Raw genomic sequence first — 14,073 nt, 5'->3', positions numbered from 1 at the left:
ATATTTATTTCGTTTTAAATGCCCTGGCAAAAATGCAAAGAACGGGCACAGAGCTGCTGCATCATTTAGGAAACATGGGGTTTAAATGCTGATCAGAGGAAGCAGCAGAGTTCCTGATGGAGCTGAGCCCCATGATCAGGTAAGCATGGCTGGGATGGATCACCTGGGAGCTCTCCATCTGCTTGGAACACAGCTGGGCTTCCCAGACACCTCCCCTCCTTCCTACACACAGAACCCCCTCATGGGACACTGCTCATTTTTTTTGAAAGATACGAAGGAGATGCTCTTCCCACAGCACTTCACTTATCCTGCCACTCCAACTGTCCATCCTCATTTAAACAGAGCAGCCTTTCTACCTAAATTAGGCATCATCTTCCATTCCACTGCTATCTGTCTTTCAACTCCAGCTAGGAAAGCCATCAAAAACAATTACTTTTTTTCTGACTTGTCTGGATCCACGTCTCTTTAAAGTCTTATCAAGCAACAGCAAATGGAAATTGAGGCAAATTTGGGCTAGGAAGGGCCTATATCAGGATCTGACTGTGCTCAGGGTTTGCTGACAGAAATGCTCTGTTATTGGGGTGTTACTTCTCCCCACTTACCCCCCTGGGTACATCACAAGCCTGCACTGCTGCATGAACGCTCAATGCCACACATCTGAGTGACAGAGGCATGTCAAGCTTCCTTCCTACTATCTGCAGAAATTCTTCAGAGAAAACCCATTTTTTAAATGTAAATCTGTGCCTCCAAGTGTCAAATAGGTGGTAGGTCGGTCTGATCAAAGGGAAGAGTTCTGGGATATGTAAGATAACGTATCAACATCTCGCATGCTTGAATCCCCCTGACAGAGGTCACACAAAACCCTGTTTCTCTGATGCACACCCCCACCAGTGCCTCAGCTCAGAGCATCTCCCCATTTCCTCATGTATATTTTAACATCATTACAAACACTGCCCACCCTTTACTGTGACAAGAAACAGGCAGATTTTTCCTCTTCCCCTCATCATACACACAGAGAAAACATTATTAAATTCTGACTTATTTCTTTTCCATTATCTGGGTGACACATCCTGGCATTTTGTCTCTTAGAGATGGTGTTAAGTTTTACATATACCAAGTAGTAGAGGAAAAACACGGCACCATAACCAGAGTCTCTTTATCAGAAGAATAAAACTGCTGAAGAATATTACTAAAAACTTGGACTTTACAAAGCCAGACACAACAGAAATGGCAAAGACAAGGGCAGCATGAAACTGTGACCTATTACTTTGTTTTAATCAGAAACTCAAAAATAATTGGGTCATCAAACAAAGGCTGAAATGGTAATGAGTAATGAAAAGCTAAAAGCCTAATGTGGAGAGAGCTGTAACTTAAGGACGTGGTACTCATAAAAGTCTGAGAGAAAGCAAAAAGCTTCAGTAAACAAACCTTGTGAAGCGTTATTTGCGTTATACAGGTCTAAATGACATTCTTGTTTTGTTTCTGCCACATGGAAGCAGAATTCAAAGCAGCAGAAAAATAATAGAAAATGAAGAAAGAACAATTGAAAACTAATTCGTGCCACTGAATGACTACAGAGAAAACCAAGAAAACTAAGGGACAGTCACTCTCATTGCTTCCTGAAACTTTGCTTTTTCTTCATGCGATAAATAAGATTAGAGGAGTTTAAAAGTGATGTCTCGTTTTAAAGTGGTTGTTTCTGTCTCCTCAGCGTTGGCTTTCACCCACAAGGTGATTCTGGGGATCAGTGAAACACACAGAGACCTTCTGGAGTTGCTACTTACTACTACATCACTGGCATTCATTGTTAGTTTTCGGGTGGGGATTTAAATACACAGCTGTGAGTTTGAATGTGCAGCTGTAGCTGGAATTACTAGTTTGTGTGCACTGCTGCTCTTTTTACCATACAAGAGCACCAACAAGAGCGGTGTCTCTGTCCCCATACTCCCATGAAGGCAGTGCACACAGCCCAGGTTTAGTGACCTCCTGCCATGCAACCAAGTCTTGCACGATGCTCAAAACATCACCATTTATTCTGCAACACCTGTTCAGAAAACCAAGCTTTTTCCAAGCCAGCTTTCCTGTACCACAGAAGGACTGGGACAATTTCCTGGTGCTGGCCCCTGCAGAACACACGTGCTCAGGAGCAGCCTCCTCCTCAGTGCAGCAGCATCCTCATCTGCATTTTGTGCTTGATTTTTCTACTCCAGCATGGATGGCACCTCCTAAAGTTTGTGCTTCTTGTGTAGTGGTACAGCGACCTTTTCCAGCAGGGCATTTCCCATGGCCCAGCTCTCCCTGCTTGCTCTGAGCTCCCCGTGCTGCTGCTCAGGTGCTGACACTCAGTGCACTGACCTTTCCTGTTTCAGAGCTGTTCAGGAAATCCAGCGCTCGCCCTTCCTCCCCCTCTGCTCCTCTAATGAGCTCTGTGATGCCACACAACCACTGATATTTTCAAGGGCAGTGGCAGGAGAACATTAATGAATTTATTCTGGATTTTCGTGTTAAATGTATTATGCAAATGTTAATCAGTTTCTGCAGAACTTTGAGAAAGGTGCTGCATGAAATAAACACTACGGTGGCAGCTCGGGCAGAAGAATTTATAGAGCTTCAGGTGTTTAATATTCAGTGTGCAAATTCCTTTAAAAAAAATTTTTTTAAAGGGCACGTTGGTAAAATTTCCCTGCACAAATGTGAATCTGTGCACTCGTGGTCCCTGATGTTAACAAACATTAGCAAGTCTGTTCTGTGCATGTCCTTGTTTCATTCGACATCCACTCTGCACATCACATTTATCGGGGCCACCGAGGTCATTAAGCAGCTTCTCCTTGAACCACCTAATGACAAACCTACAGGTCAATGACATATTTAGGCTTCTCCTCTCTGCTCCCATGGAATGCTTCTAATTTCTGTTAATTCTAATAACAGCAGCATATTCAGAATTAACACATACAAATATTTGCATAGCCCCAGCTAATTCAGTGTCACGTAATCCCCAGGGGCTGGATCACAGCAGGTTCTGCACTCCTTCTGTTTCACACCAGTTCTAGGACTTCCCGCAGTACCTAATCCACGTGGCACAAGATACACAATGTTTTCTCCCAAATAACACGTATAATCCTTCCAGCACAATTTACTGGCACATTATAGGGAAGCTCTTTTCCCCCCCATTCATTTGGGTGGCACTTCAGCATATCCCCTTAGCATCTCCCTGTGAACACCAGGGACACCCACAGCAGTTCAGACTTAGTTTCACCTACCCAGCTCAAGAGATAATTGAACTGAAGGTGGTGTAACAGCACAGGTGCTGCTCAGGCCAACCACCAGGACATGCTGGGGGACTCCACGGTGCTCCTCTGCCCCTGGCACGCCACTGCCTTCACCATCCCATCTCCAGAGCTGTTGGAGCACCAGACTCACTTGGTCCCTTCTTCAATCAAAGCCATCTTCCTGTGTGAATATTCTCCAGTGTTTTATGCAAGAATTACACACCTCTGATCTGTCATAAATTAATACCCATGATGTCTGTTTACCACGTTTTTCATTGCTGTTTTGAGCAAAACTGTGGCGTGATCCCTAGAGTGGCCTCTGCCTACATACACTTGAGCAGATACACATCCTTAGGTCACTGAAGACTTGCTGCTGCCTGTGAAATTTAGAAGATAATCTCTGCCTGTAAAAGATGAGCTTATTGCTGATCAAATCCAGGAGTCTGTGGAACAGGTCACAGATTGCTCTGCTCCCCATCCACTCCCACACGCTCCCATAAACTCGATGCACGGGATGAGTGGGGCAGCACAATATGATACAACCTTCTGCAGTCCTGGGCCTGCACTTCTCTTCATCTTCTCTTTACTGGGTCTCCTGCTGTATGCTCTCAGTTATTCTACCTCATAATTAAGTCCCTCCGGAGTACACGCAGATTTGTTCCTACACCTTGACAAAAGCAGTACCTGACTGAAGAGATGCCAAGTGATTTGCCCAGAACCATCTAAAAAAGCCTTTTAGAAAAGAAAAAAAAAAGGCTGAACTTAGAGTAGGTTTTCAGTGGGGACCAGCTGTGCCACAGAGGCTAACACGGACCTCAGCATGCACAGGTGAAGAAAAAAGGACAGGAAGTTTGTGAAAAGGAAGGGCATGGAAATAATCCAGGAAGAAGACTTGTGAGCATTTGAGAGGCAAATTAGAGAATGTTGAAAGGTTGACTATGTCCTTTTAAGTTTTATAACAGTGTAAATGATTCATTCATCATTCTTCACTGGTCACAAAATGAACAGTTAGACTGTTAAATGACCTCAGCTTTGCCTTGGGTTCTTAACTCCAAGCTAGTCACTGCCTGGCTGCCAAAGCCCTAACCATAAAATGAGTCATTAATGCTTAAAGAGGAGAAACATTCCCTGTCCACCTTCCCCTGGGGTACAGCTCCCAGATGTTTTGTTATTCCTTCAAAATACAGCACTAGAAGAAGGAGGAGACCAGCCCAACCACAAAGGTTGCAGAGATAAGGGAAAAGAGAAACACATAAATGCTCTGGATGTTCAACACTTCTATCCATGGACATCTGATTCCTGGAGAACTTAACCCAGCAGGCACTTCCCTCAAGAGCACCATAATAGGGAATTCAGTCCCTTCTATTCTAACAGCAAAACTTAACAGAAATTCCAGCTTCTGTCTGGGGCAAGTTTTCTGATGACTGTCCTCACACTATGCACTTAGTCAGCTCTTTCTGAGCTTTGGAATAATAGGTAAAAATCAATCATTACAATATGTATGAATAAGAATGCATTTTTGAGAGTGTTGTTGTCTTACTACTGACTGGCAGAAAGGCTAAACACAACCAGTCACTACTGTGAGCAGGGACATCACAATCAAAGTTGCACAGTCCAGAGTTTGTGCCAAGCCATGACCCCTTCCCACAGACAAACTGCCCATGTTGGGTTTTGTCTACTCCCTGAGATCCTCTCCCAGTTTTCTATCAGGTTTTCATGACTGCCAGCATCCACAGGTGATTCTTTTTACTCAGAAACAAGCCAGAAAATACAGACTCTTTCCATTTAGCCTCATAAATACACATGCACACGCTCAAAGGGATTAGGCTGCCAGCTTGGCTATGGGACTAGAGGTGATTTTCAAGCCCAAATACATCTCAGTGTAAAAAAAATAAATCCCATCTTCTTGCCTTTTATCCATACAGATCCACTTATCTGAACTCTAACTGGAGTTTCATTTTTCTCACCAACCAGCTGTGAACTAATTACGAGGACTTTAACTAGTCCTGCTCCCTCTCCAAGCATATGGATCCAATTAAGTCAAACTGCAGCTGATTTTAATCAATCTTCCTTGAAGCAGCCAACCTTGAAGAATCTCTTCTTCAGCTGGAAGAGTAGAGGAGAGCAGGAAAAGCAGGAGAGTAGTATTTGCATAAGGAACACTTCACATCCGACTGGTTGCCTGTAAACACAGGGCTCCTAGCAGTAAGAAATGCTAATTGAACACTCCTCACAACTCTTTCCTCCCACTTTATCCAAAAAGCACTGATTTGATCAGTCTCTTTTATCCTGGCATCAAGCTGCACTTTTCCACCAGCACCTCTGGAAGATGGTCCAGATGATTTCAGATAACTTAAACAACCCAAGCCTTTCTCTGAAATCTCAGCCTGCCCACCACGGGCCAAGCACTGGCAGCTCAGGTTTCCTGGAGTTGTCTTTTGCTTCATGGAAAGAAAGAAGGGTAGAAGAGATGAGATAAAATTGTCTGTTTAAACCCAATTTTTCATATTATTTGAATCCCTCTCCTGAGGCAGAGTTTCAAACGTCTTCCTTAAGATAATATCCTGGACACTGGGAAGGGCAGTCTCAAGCGGGTGTCATTTCCCTACAGCTCTACATCTCTTGTGTTTTTGTAGTCTGAGGTTTTCATTAGCAGTACAGACCTGGCCAGTGAGTGATATCCATGCTAAAGTCTTTATACCAGTGAAGGAAAATCAATGCAGCCTGCAGCTAGGTGTCAAGAGGCAAGGGGTTCCAAAGATGGGGTGTGTGGAGGTGGAAAACGCCTTCAGGCATAATTCAAGCTGTCCCCACACAAGCATAGAATACAAAAAGATGTCAGCTGTAATATACATGGCTTTAGAGAGCTACCAGCACCTCAGTTCATTTGCTAATAGAGCTCAAGGAGTGTGAGACACACACCAAAAGCACCTTTCCAGGTACTCCTTGCCCTCTGCCCAGTCCCTCAGGGTGCCCTTGCTCACAAAATGGGCTTTTGTGCAGAAATTAGAAAAAATCATGTGCCAGTACTCAGGTACAAAAGGATGTGAGAGGAGGAATTTCTTTGCAGAAAGGGTGATTAGACATTGGAATGGACTGCCCAGGAAAGTGGTGGATTTGCCATCCCTGGAGGCTTTAGGGAAAGACTGGATGTGGCACTCAGTGCCATGGTCTGGGTGACAAGGTGGTGTTGGGTCACAGGTTGGAGTCAAAGATCTGAGGTCTTTTTCAACCTATATGATTCTGTGATTTGGAGACAAATATTTTTGAAACTTTACGCCTTTCCACACCTCAATACATTCAAACTGATGTTTTTAATTACAAATTATTAGCTGTATCTCCCTAGATTTCATGCATCACACACAGTTTTGTGAACTCAACAGATTCAATTCAGTATAAAGCAGTCAGAACCTCGATTCTACAACCTGTCTCTTCCAAATTCACAACTTTAGTGTGTCCCTTCTACGTATCTTTTCATTCCAGAGAGTCAGAGGTTTTATTTTAAAAGAAGGAACAGCAGATAAAGATTTGTATGAAATCACCCTCATTCTACCTGATTTAATGTCACCCCCTTCTCTTACACCTTTTTTTTTATTTGAAGCCACGCTTCTCCTATGTTTGTAATTTTAGTCATCTTCCTGTTCAGTAAAACTTCCTTGTGACTTCTGTATGTAGTTTGTCCTGCTTTTTTTCCCCCTTCATGACACAGGCTTTATTTTAACCCATCATGTCCCAATGATTTCTTTCAGAGGTGGGAATAAATAACATGTCAAACTAGCAACACTTCAGTGACCTTATCTGAGTGTGTAATGACATTTTCAGCGTATTTGCTCAGCACTGATAGAAGAGGTGAATTTCTAAGCTTATCCTTAACTTTGTGGGTTCTCACTGTAACAAACCTTCTTTCAATGTGTTTATAAAAAGAGTCATTTTAAGCTTGGCCTGTCAAGATATTTGATTCACAAGGTGAATAAAAATTGGGAAGGCTGATATTTTCCCCTCTGAGGAGTTCTTGGCCATTCAGGTGGGCACACATTGATCAATACTGACACATCAGCATTCAGCTGACATATTCCTGTACTTGTGCTTTCCCCTCTACTCCTTCTCTTTCAAAAAAACTACTTGAGGCATCAAGTTCTCTAAGACACAAGTAAAGTGAGAGCTTAGGGACGGGGGGAGCTACATCCTGTTAAATAAGGAGTTAAAGCCATGTTCTCAGCCTTGGCAAGGGAGATAGAAGAGCATCATTACCTGAATTCAGCTCACTAACTGAAAGATTTCTCTTTCCTAGACCTGCTACTCAAGTCTTGGCATCTCAAGAGCTGTATGAACAAAGAAAGCAGATCTTTGTGATGTCTCAAGACATCACAAAGAAAATAGGGAATTCCTCTGGTCAGGCCTTCTTGGAAAGCCAGCAAACACTTTAAGATCATGTAGGCAAATTAACCACAACCTGAACTGTAATCTGTTCTGAAACCAAAGCTGCTCTTGTGTTTGTCGGAGACCTAAGCATCCAAACACCAGCCCAAAGCTTTAATCTCCTTCTGATGACTGAAACCCAATTAAAGGGGAGCAGGGTGACAGGTTTCACACTAAACATGGCTCAGCAGAGATGCTCAGCAGCTCTTAGCTCCCTGCTTTATCAAAGCTGTCACTTCCCCTATCTCCAGGAATGGGTTATAAAAATAAAAATAAATTTGATTCACGTCTAATAGGTGTCAAGATAAAAATCAATGGTCTGGCTGAAATCTGGGTAATTTCAAACCTGCAGGTTTTCTACCATGAAGCAATTTGCAAAAAAAAAAAAAAGAGGGAAAAATAAAGATAAAAAGAAAGAAAAATTAAGATAGTAGAATGCTACATACTGAATGACAAATTGTTCAGCACATCAGAGGGAAAGGAAGGAAGAGATAACACTGTTCATAGAAAGGTGGGCTTTGAGGTTCTCATTTTCTCCAGCACCTTTCAAACAAGAAACACTACAAAAGCTTGAAGCAACTCCCCTGCCCTTCCTCTGCACAGGAAAGCTGTTCCTACAGTGACAAGCTGAACAGCCAGTTCACTTATCTGCTGCAGGTGCCCGTGCCCTTGCCCTCCTTCAAGGAGGGTGAGATTTCATGGATCTATCCAGAGTTCTGCTCACCTTCTACCACAGAGGACAGCACCAGGAAAAGGCAAAACACACACAGTAGCACAGCAAAAGGAACACACCTCCCATCCTTCTGACTCCACACCTTCTGCTCTCCATGTCTGTGGATGCTGCCAGCTCATCCCCTCAACAGCATGGATGGTTCCTGGCTTGGCAAACTCTGGCCTATTGAGGTGGTCTCTGCTTCCATCACTGATAGCAGCAGGGTGGAGACTTCAAAGCTCAAAATTTCTGATCCACTCCATGCTGTTCAGCCCTGTCTATGCTCCCACTTTGGCATGAGTGCAGCTGGGGACAGACAACTTCTAGTGATGGAGTTACTTAACATGGACAAATTTTTAAGGCTCCAAGAAGAGAAGTCCTGGAGACAGTCATCCAAAAATACAACTGCATCTGTGTGATTGCATCTGACATCAAACCTCTCCAATGGCATGGTCAGAAACACAGGTGTGACAGTGCAGTCAGCACAGGCTGCTGGAAGGTGCCTTGCCCAGATGGAGGGAAGGGAAGCTCCATGCTGGGAGCACTCAAGCACATCTGTTAGAACAGCCACGGCACATGGACCACGCCAGGCTCTCCAGCTGCTCTGGACCTCCACATTCCTACCTGCAGAGTGAGCTTCTCCAGCTTCATTTCCAGAGATCTGTTCTCCTCTGCCAGCTTGCTGCGTTCAGCTTCCAGCTCCTCAATTTTCAACCTGGAGAAAAAGGGAAAAATTAATAGACTTTGTGTGTCCCTGCACAGTCCCACCACAAATAATCAAGTAAAGCATGAAATCAGAAACAGTATCAGATTATTCCTGCATTCAGTATCACAAAACTGCACTACTGAGGCAGCTAAAACATATGGTTAAAAGTGACATGTTTATATGATGAGAATATTATTTGTAAAAGTATATTAAAAATCTACAGCTTGAATATAAAGCAAGTTCAGCTTGGATACCATCTGAACCACAGACGGAGTCTAGACCATCACATTTAATAACCACCAACAGCTAAAACCTCCAGGAGGTATCAAATCTCTTTTTGATCTGATTTATACTTTTGGCCTTCACAACACTCCTTGGCAGTAAGTTCCACAATTTAATTATGTGCTGTATGAAAAATTAGTTCAGTTTGTTTTATACTTCACATGTGATTATTTCACTGAGTGCCCGTTAGTTCTGCTATGAAAAGTTGTCAATTATTGTACCACACTCCCCTCTCCACATCACAGTATGGGCCTCTCTATTATTTCCTGAAGAATCTCAGTTTAGTCTTCCTTCACATCAAGGATTTTCCATATTTTTATTGTTCTTCCTTGTTCCTTCAAGTTTTATATAGACTTTTTGCTATGAAATAAGCTGGAACTACAAACAGCACTCAGATATATTCAGTGGTACAATGAGGATTTCTGCTTTATTCTCAACTTCTTCTCCAATAACTTCTATTATTCTATTTGTATTTTTAACTATGGAGCACCTATCTGATATTTTTTAGAAAGCTGTTCACAACGTGAGATCTCTTTCCCGAGTGACAACAGCTCATTAAGAGCTCTCTGTTGTGGGAATAAAAGTAAGGGTGTTTTTACTTACGTGCATAGGTTTGGCAATTATTGACATGCAACTTCATCTCCCGTCTCAAGCAGCATCATAAGATTTCTTCTGAAATTCTGAATGCTCTGATAAGCTGAATAATTTCATATTATCTCAAACTCTGCCACCTTGCTACTCACAAACCCCTTTTTTGTCTTGGACAAGTTCCCAATTCCCAGTCAAAACCATTCTAGGACCGAGTGGAAAAACCCTCAGCATTGTGAAAACATTTGTTCTTTGATTTTCCATATTTTAACTTTGTATTACATAAGCAAATTAATGGGGAAAAATGCATGAAGATTTACAAAGTGAGAATATATTATTTTATCTCTGGCTCAGGAAATCCTGGAGACAAGGCACAGAGAAGCCAGGAGAGCCTCCTGGCAAGGTACCCAGCTGCTCTGTCCTGTTCATGTGGGCACCTACCACTGGCCACTGCCCCAGACAGTACACTGGGACAGCCAGACCTCAGGGGTTTATACATTCTTATCAATACAACAAAGAATCTCCTTTTTCATTCCATCAAAGTTTCTTTGTGACCTGTGGCTCAAAGCTTTTTGAAAGGTCAAATACATTAGATCAACCACACCAACCTCAGACAAATGACTGGTGAATCCTTCAGAGAACTCTATCAAACTTGTTAGGCAGGATATAAATATATATAAAAAAGACTGGATATAAAATTTTTGCTTGCATTTAAGTACAGAATACAAAACCTTGATGCTCCTTTCAAGACCCTCCCCTTCCACATGTCAACTTATTGTACAACTAATACAGAATAACACTGATCTTTGGATTCAATTTTCTCAGGATCCTTTTTTCAGAATGTTCTTTAAGAATTAATTCTATTGCTTAATAATACTTTTAAATGATTGAAATTAAGAGTAAAGAATGCAGTCACCTGCCAATATCCCAAAATTATACAACAGCAATTTCAGGTACAAGGAAGAAGTCATCTCTCCTATTCATTTGGCAACAGTTCCAAACTTTCCCATAGAAGTGGGTTGATCTACATCATGTTCAGCACAGAAATGTCTCTTAATAAATATGCAGCTTGGATTGCTTAAATTATTTGTAAGCCTGACCCCTGCTGGCAATTTTCAAATATTATAAAGTATCATCTTTTTCTGCTCTTAGAAGCTTCTAAAATGACGAGGAATAGTTTTAGCACTGTCCAGGCCATTAAAAAATATCATCAATAACTTTCAGAAGAGACACAAAGCTAGTGGGGATGGAGGACGCCGAAGCAGGAGACTCAAAAGGTCAGGAAAAATGGAAATTCAAAGTGGAATTAAGGCTTTTAATGGTACATTTCTAAATGGATTGCAGAACAGGCCGTGAGGAGAGCAACACTCTTCTCTGAGGAACACCAGCACAACAGCTCCTGAAAGGTCAGAGCCAGACACAGGACTCTCATCAGTACTTTCTCCAGTCTTGACATGCTGAATTTTAATTGGGAACAAATTTCTCCCCATCCAGCCTCACAAATAATCTGACACTGCTGCTATCTGCCTGCAGAACTTGTCTCTGCGGGGAGGTTCAAGCTCAGGCCTCTCAGTTGCCCTTTGAAAATCATTCATAGCAGTGCTCAGAAAACACTTCCCCAGACCTGAGACACAGCTGTAATGAGGGTAGATTCAAGCCATTACATTTTTGTGCTATTTCACCTGCAATTTTAGGATTCAATAATCTGTTGGTGACCTTTGTGCCTCACTGCTTAGCAAGTGGTGATTTGAAGCCCGGGGCACTCCCAGTCAGGCAGCAGATACCACGGAATCCTGAAATGGTTTGGAGTGGAAGTGACTGTAAAAATCATTTAGTTCCCCCCTCTGCCATGGGCAGGGACACCTTCCCTAGACCAGATTGCTCCAAGCCCAGTCCAACCTGGCCTTGGACACTGCCAGGGATGGGGTAGCCACAGCTTCTCTGGGCAACCTGTGCCAGGGTCTCACCACCCTCAGAGGGAAGAATTTCTTCCCAATATCCCATCTAACCCTGGCCTGTGTCAGTTTGAAGCCACTCCCTCTTGTGCTACCACTGCATGCCAGGGTCATAAGTCCCTCTTTGATTCTCTTGTAGCCCCTTTAGGTACTGAAAAGCCACAATAAGATCACTCTTACTGTGCCCTCTCTTCTCCAGAACCACCTACTCTGTGACCAGCAACAGGCACAGGAGCACCCATGAGCTGAGGGTCACAGCCTTTCCCCCCTGAGCATGGCCTTAGGCTCACCCCTTGGATGGCTGCTCCTTCCCAGTGTCCCAGCTATCGGGGATCCTCCTTTCCTGACACAACGTAGGGCTTCCTGCCATGCCCTGGGCAAGGTCAGCCCATTGAGGCACAGGGCACTCCCTGGTTCTCCTTCAGAGACAAAATCTGTTGCTTCCTCTGCTCTGAGGAACAAGAACATTGCTGTAACCTCTTTGTGCCAGGAGGATTTTGGGACTGACTAGTGCTTTCACCATTTATCCCTCTCCTAACTTATTTTTAACACTGTTAAGTGTCCTGGATCTCCAGTGGGAAACCAATCAGAACCATAAGCAAACAGTTTGTGCTATTCCAGCTTTGCTTCCCAGCTCCCTGGGGAACACTTCCCAATGGCAAAGAGAGAGAAGCAAGGGAAGTCCTATCTATATAAAAACACAGCAAAGCACTTGCAGCTGGTGGTTAAGATATGGAAGTCAAATACTGAAAAATATTTACTGGCTTGGCACTTGGATTTTTTTCATTTATGTACATTCAGGTATAGGGATGATTTGGTACTGCTTTGGGATGCACCAGCATCCACAAAGGCAGCCTTGGTGCACACACCTTGTGCCTTTTCTCTCCAAGGACACCTGCACAAGAGAGGTGATACTATTTTATCACCATTTTGCAATCCTCAACTTGTTACACATTGGAGTTACCTTCAGGTAGGGAGAACAACCCAAGACAAATTTGTGTGAGGACCACAAAAAGCAAGGATACAGAAACACCTGGGTACAGCACAATCATCTACCAGCTCAGTTTTTGGCCCAGAATGGTCTGGGTTAAAGAGGACCTTAAAGATCATTCAGTTCCAGCCCCCCCCACCATGGGCAGGGACATCTTCCACTAAACAAGGTTCCTCCAAGCTCCATACAACCTGGCCTTAAAAGCTGCTGTCTATTCTAAAAACAGCCTTGTGCCACAAGGAAGGAATAAACATCAGTTACTTTCTGAAATGTCAACACCATTGACAAGTTTTGTGATACAGGGAAAAAGCATTTGAATTAATTTCTGGAGAATCCATGAACTTCTCCATACAGGGGTTTGAAAACATGAAAATATTTAATCTCTGGCAAAGATCTCTTCACATGTCTGGAAGATTTTCCTGTATCAGACAGCTCAACCCAGAGCTGAAGGCTCCACAGGCATAAGGTAAATTGATGCCACCTCCACAACCTTTCACAAGATCAAATTTAGTGCAAGAATACAGATTCATTGGCATTTGCTCAGCCACATGGATTTTCCCACTTTTCAAAACTGAGCTTTATATTGCCTCCACTGCATGTTTCATTATCTCAAATCAGAAGAAGGAATGAGGAAAAAAAAAACCCACCTACAGCCTCAGGTCTCCTGAAATGACACTTGTGAGAATCAGGAGACATCCCACCGTGTGTGTTCAGTCTATCTAAAAACCTTAGATCGTGAGACAAGGCTGCTCCTACTTCAGAAAGGAAAAAAGGGGGCAATCTGTTGGATTTTCAACAGCATCCAGGCACTCCAAGTGTCTCTCTCAGTCCAAAGCTTTTCAGTGGAATTAATCAGTGAAAACTCCCCCCCGCCCCCATCACCCTTTTCTCTTTGCTTTATTGGTTTTTAATGTTCTCAGCTGTGTTATGTGGTTGCCTGTGGATATCACCGATGAGGACATGTCTCACAGAGGCCCCATCTGTGAAGGGGACATGGCCTTGTGGAAAAGCTATTGCTGAACAGGAAACTACTGAATGGAGCAGAAAATGTATGTGTTGGGAAGATGCTATTAAGGGATCCAGATGGCATTGAGATGGTGTTAGGAGCAGAGCAGACAGAATTCCTGCAAGTGTGACTAATGGGCATTGGC

General features: G+C 43.2%; 1 protein-coding gene across 17 annotated transcripts in view; it reads right to left on the bottom strand.

Moving 5' to 3' along the window:
- The window catches only part of MAD1L1 (mitotic arrest deficient 1 like 1), a 349,002-nt gene that overhangs the window by 145,750 nt on the left and 189,179 nt on the right, over nt 1-14,073 (bottom strand). For all 17 annotated transcript variants that reach the window (XR_011155161.1, XM_069029432.1, XM_069029437.1 and 14 more), the window contains one exon: nt 9,025-9,115. Coding sequence is in view for 16 of the 17 variants with exons in the window: in XM_069029432.1 (XP_068885533.1) it covers nt 9,025-9,115 (91 nt within the window). In the remaining variant the exon portion in view is untranslated. The remainder of the gene's footprint in view (nt 1-9,024; nt 9,116-14,073) is intronic.

The sequence above is a fragment of the Aphelocoma coerulescens genome, chromosome 14 (genome assembly GCF_041296385.1).
Source record: "Aphelocoma coerulescens isolate FSJ_1873_10779 chromosome 14, UR_Acoe_1.0, whole genome shotgun sequence".
NCBI lineage: Eukaryota > Metazoa > Chordata > Aves > Passeriformes > Corvidae > Aphelocoma > Aphelocoma coerulescens.
This window is presented reverse-complemented; position numbering and strand designations above follow the sequence as displayed.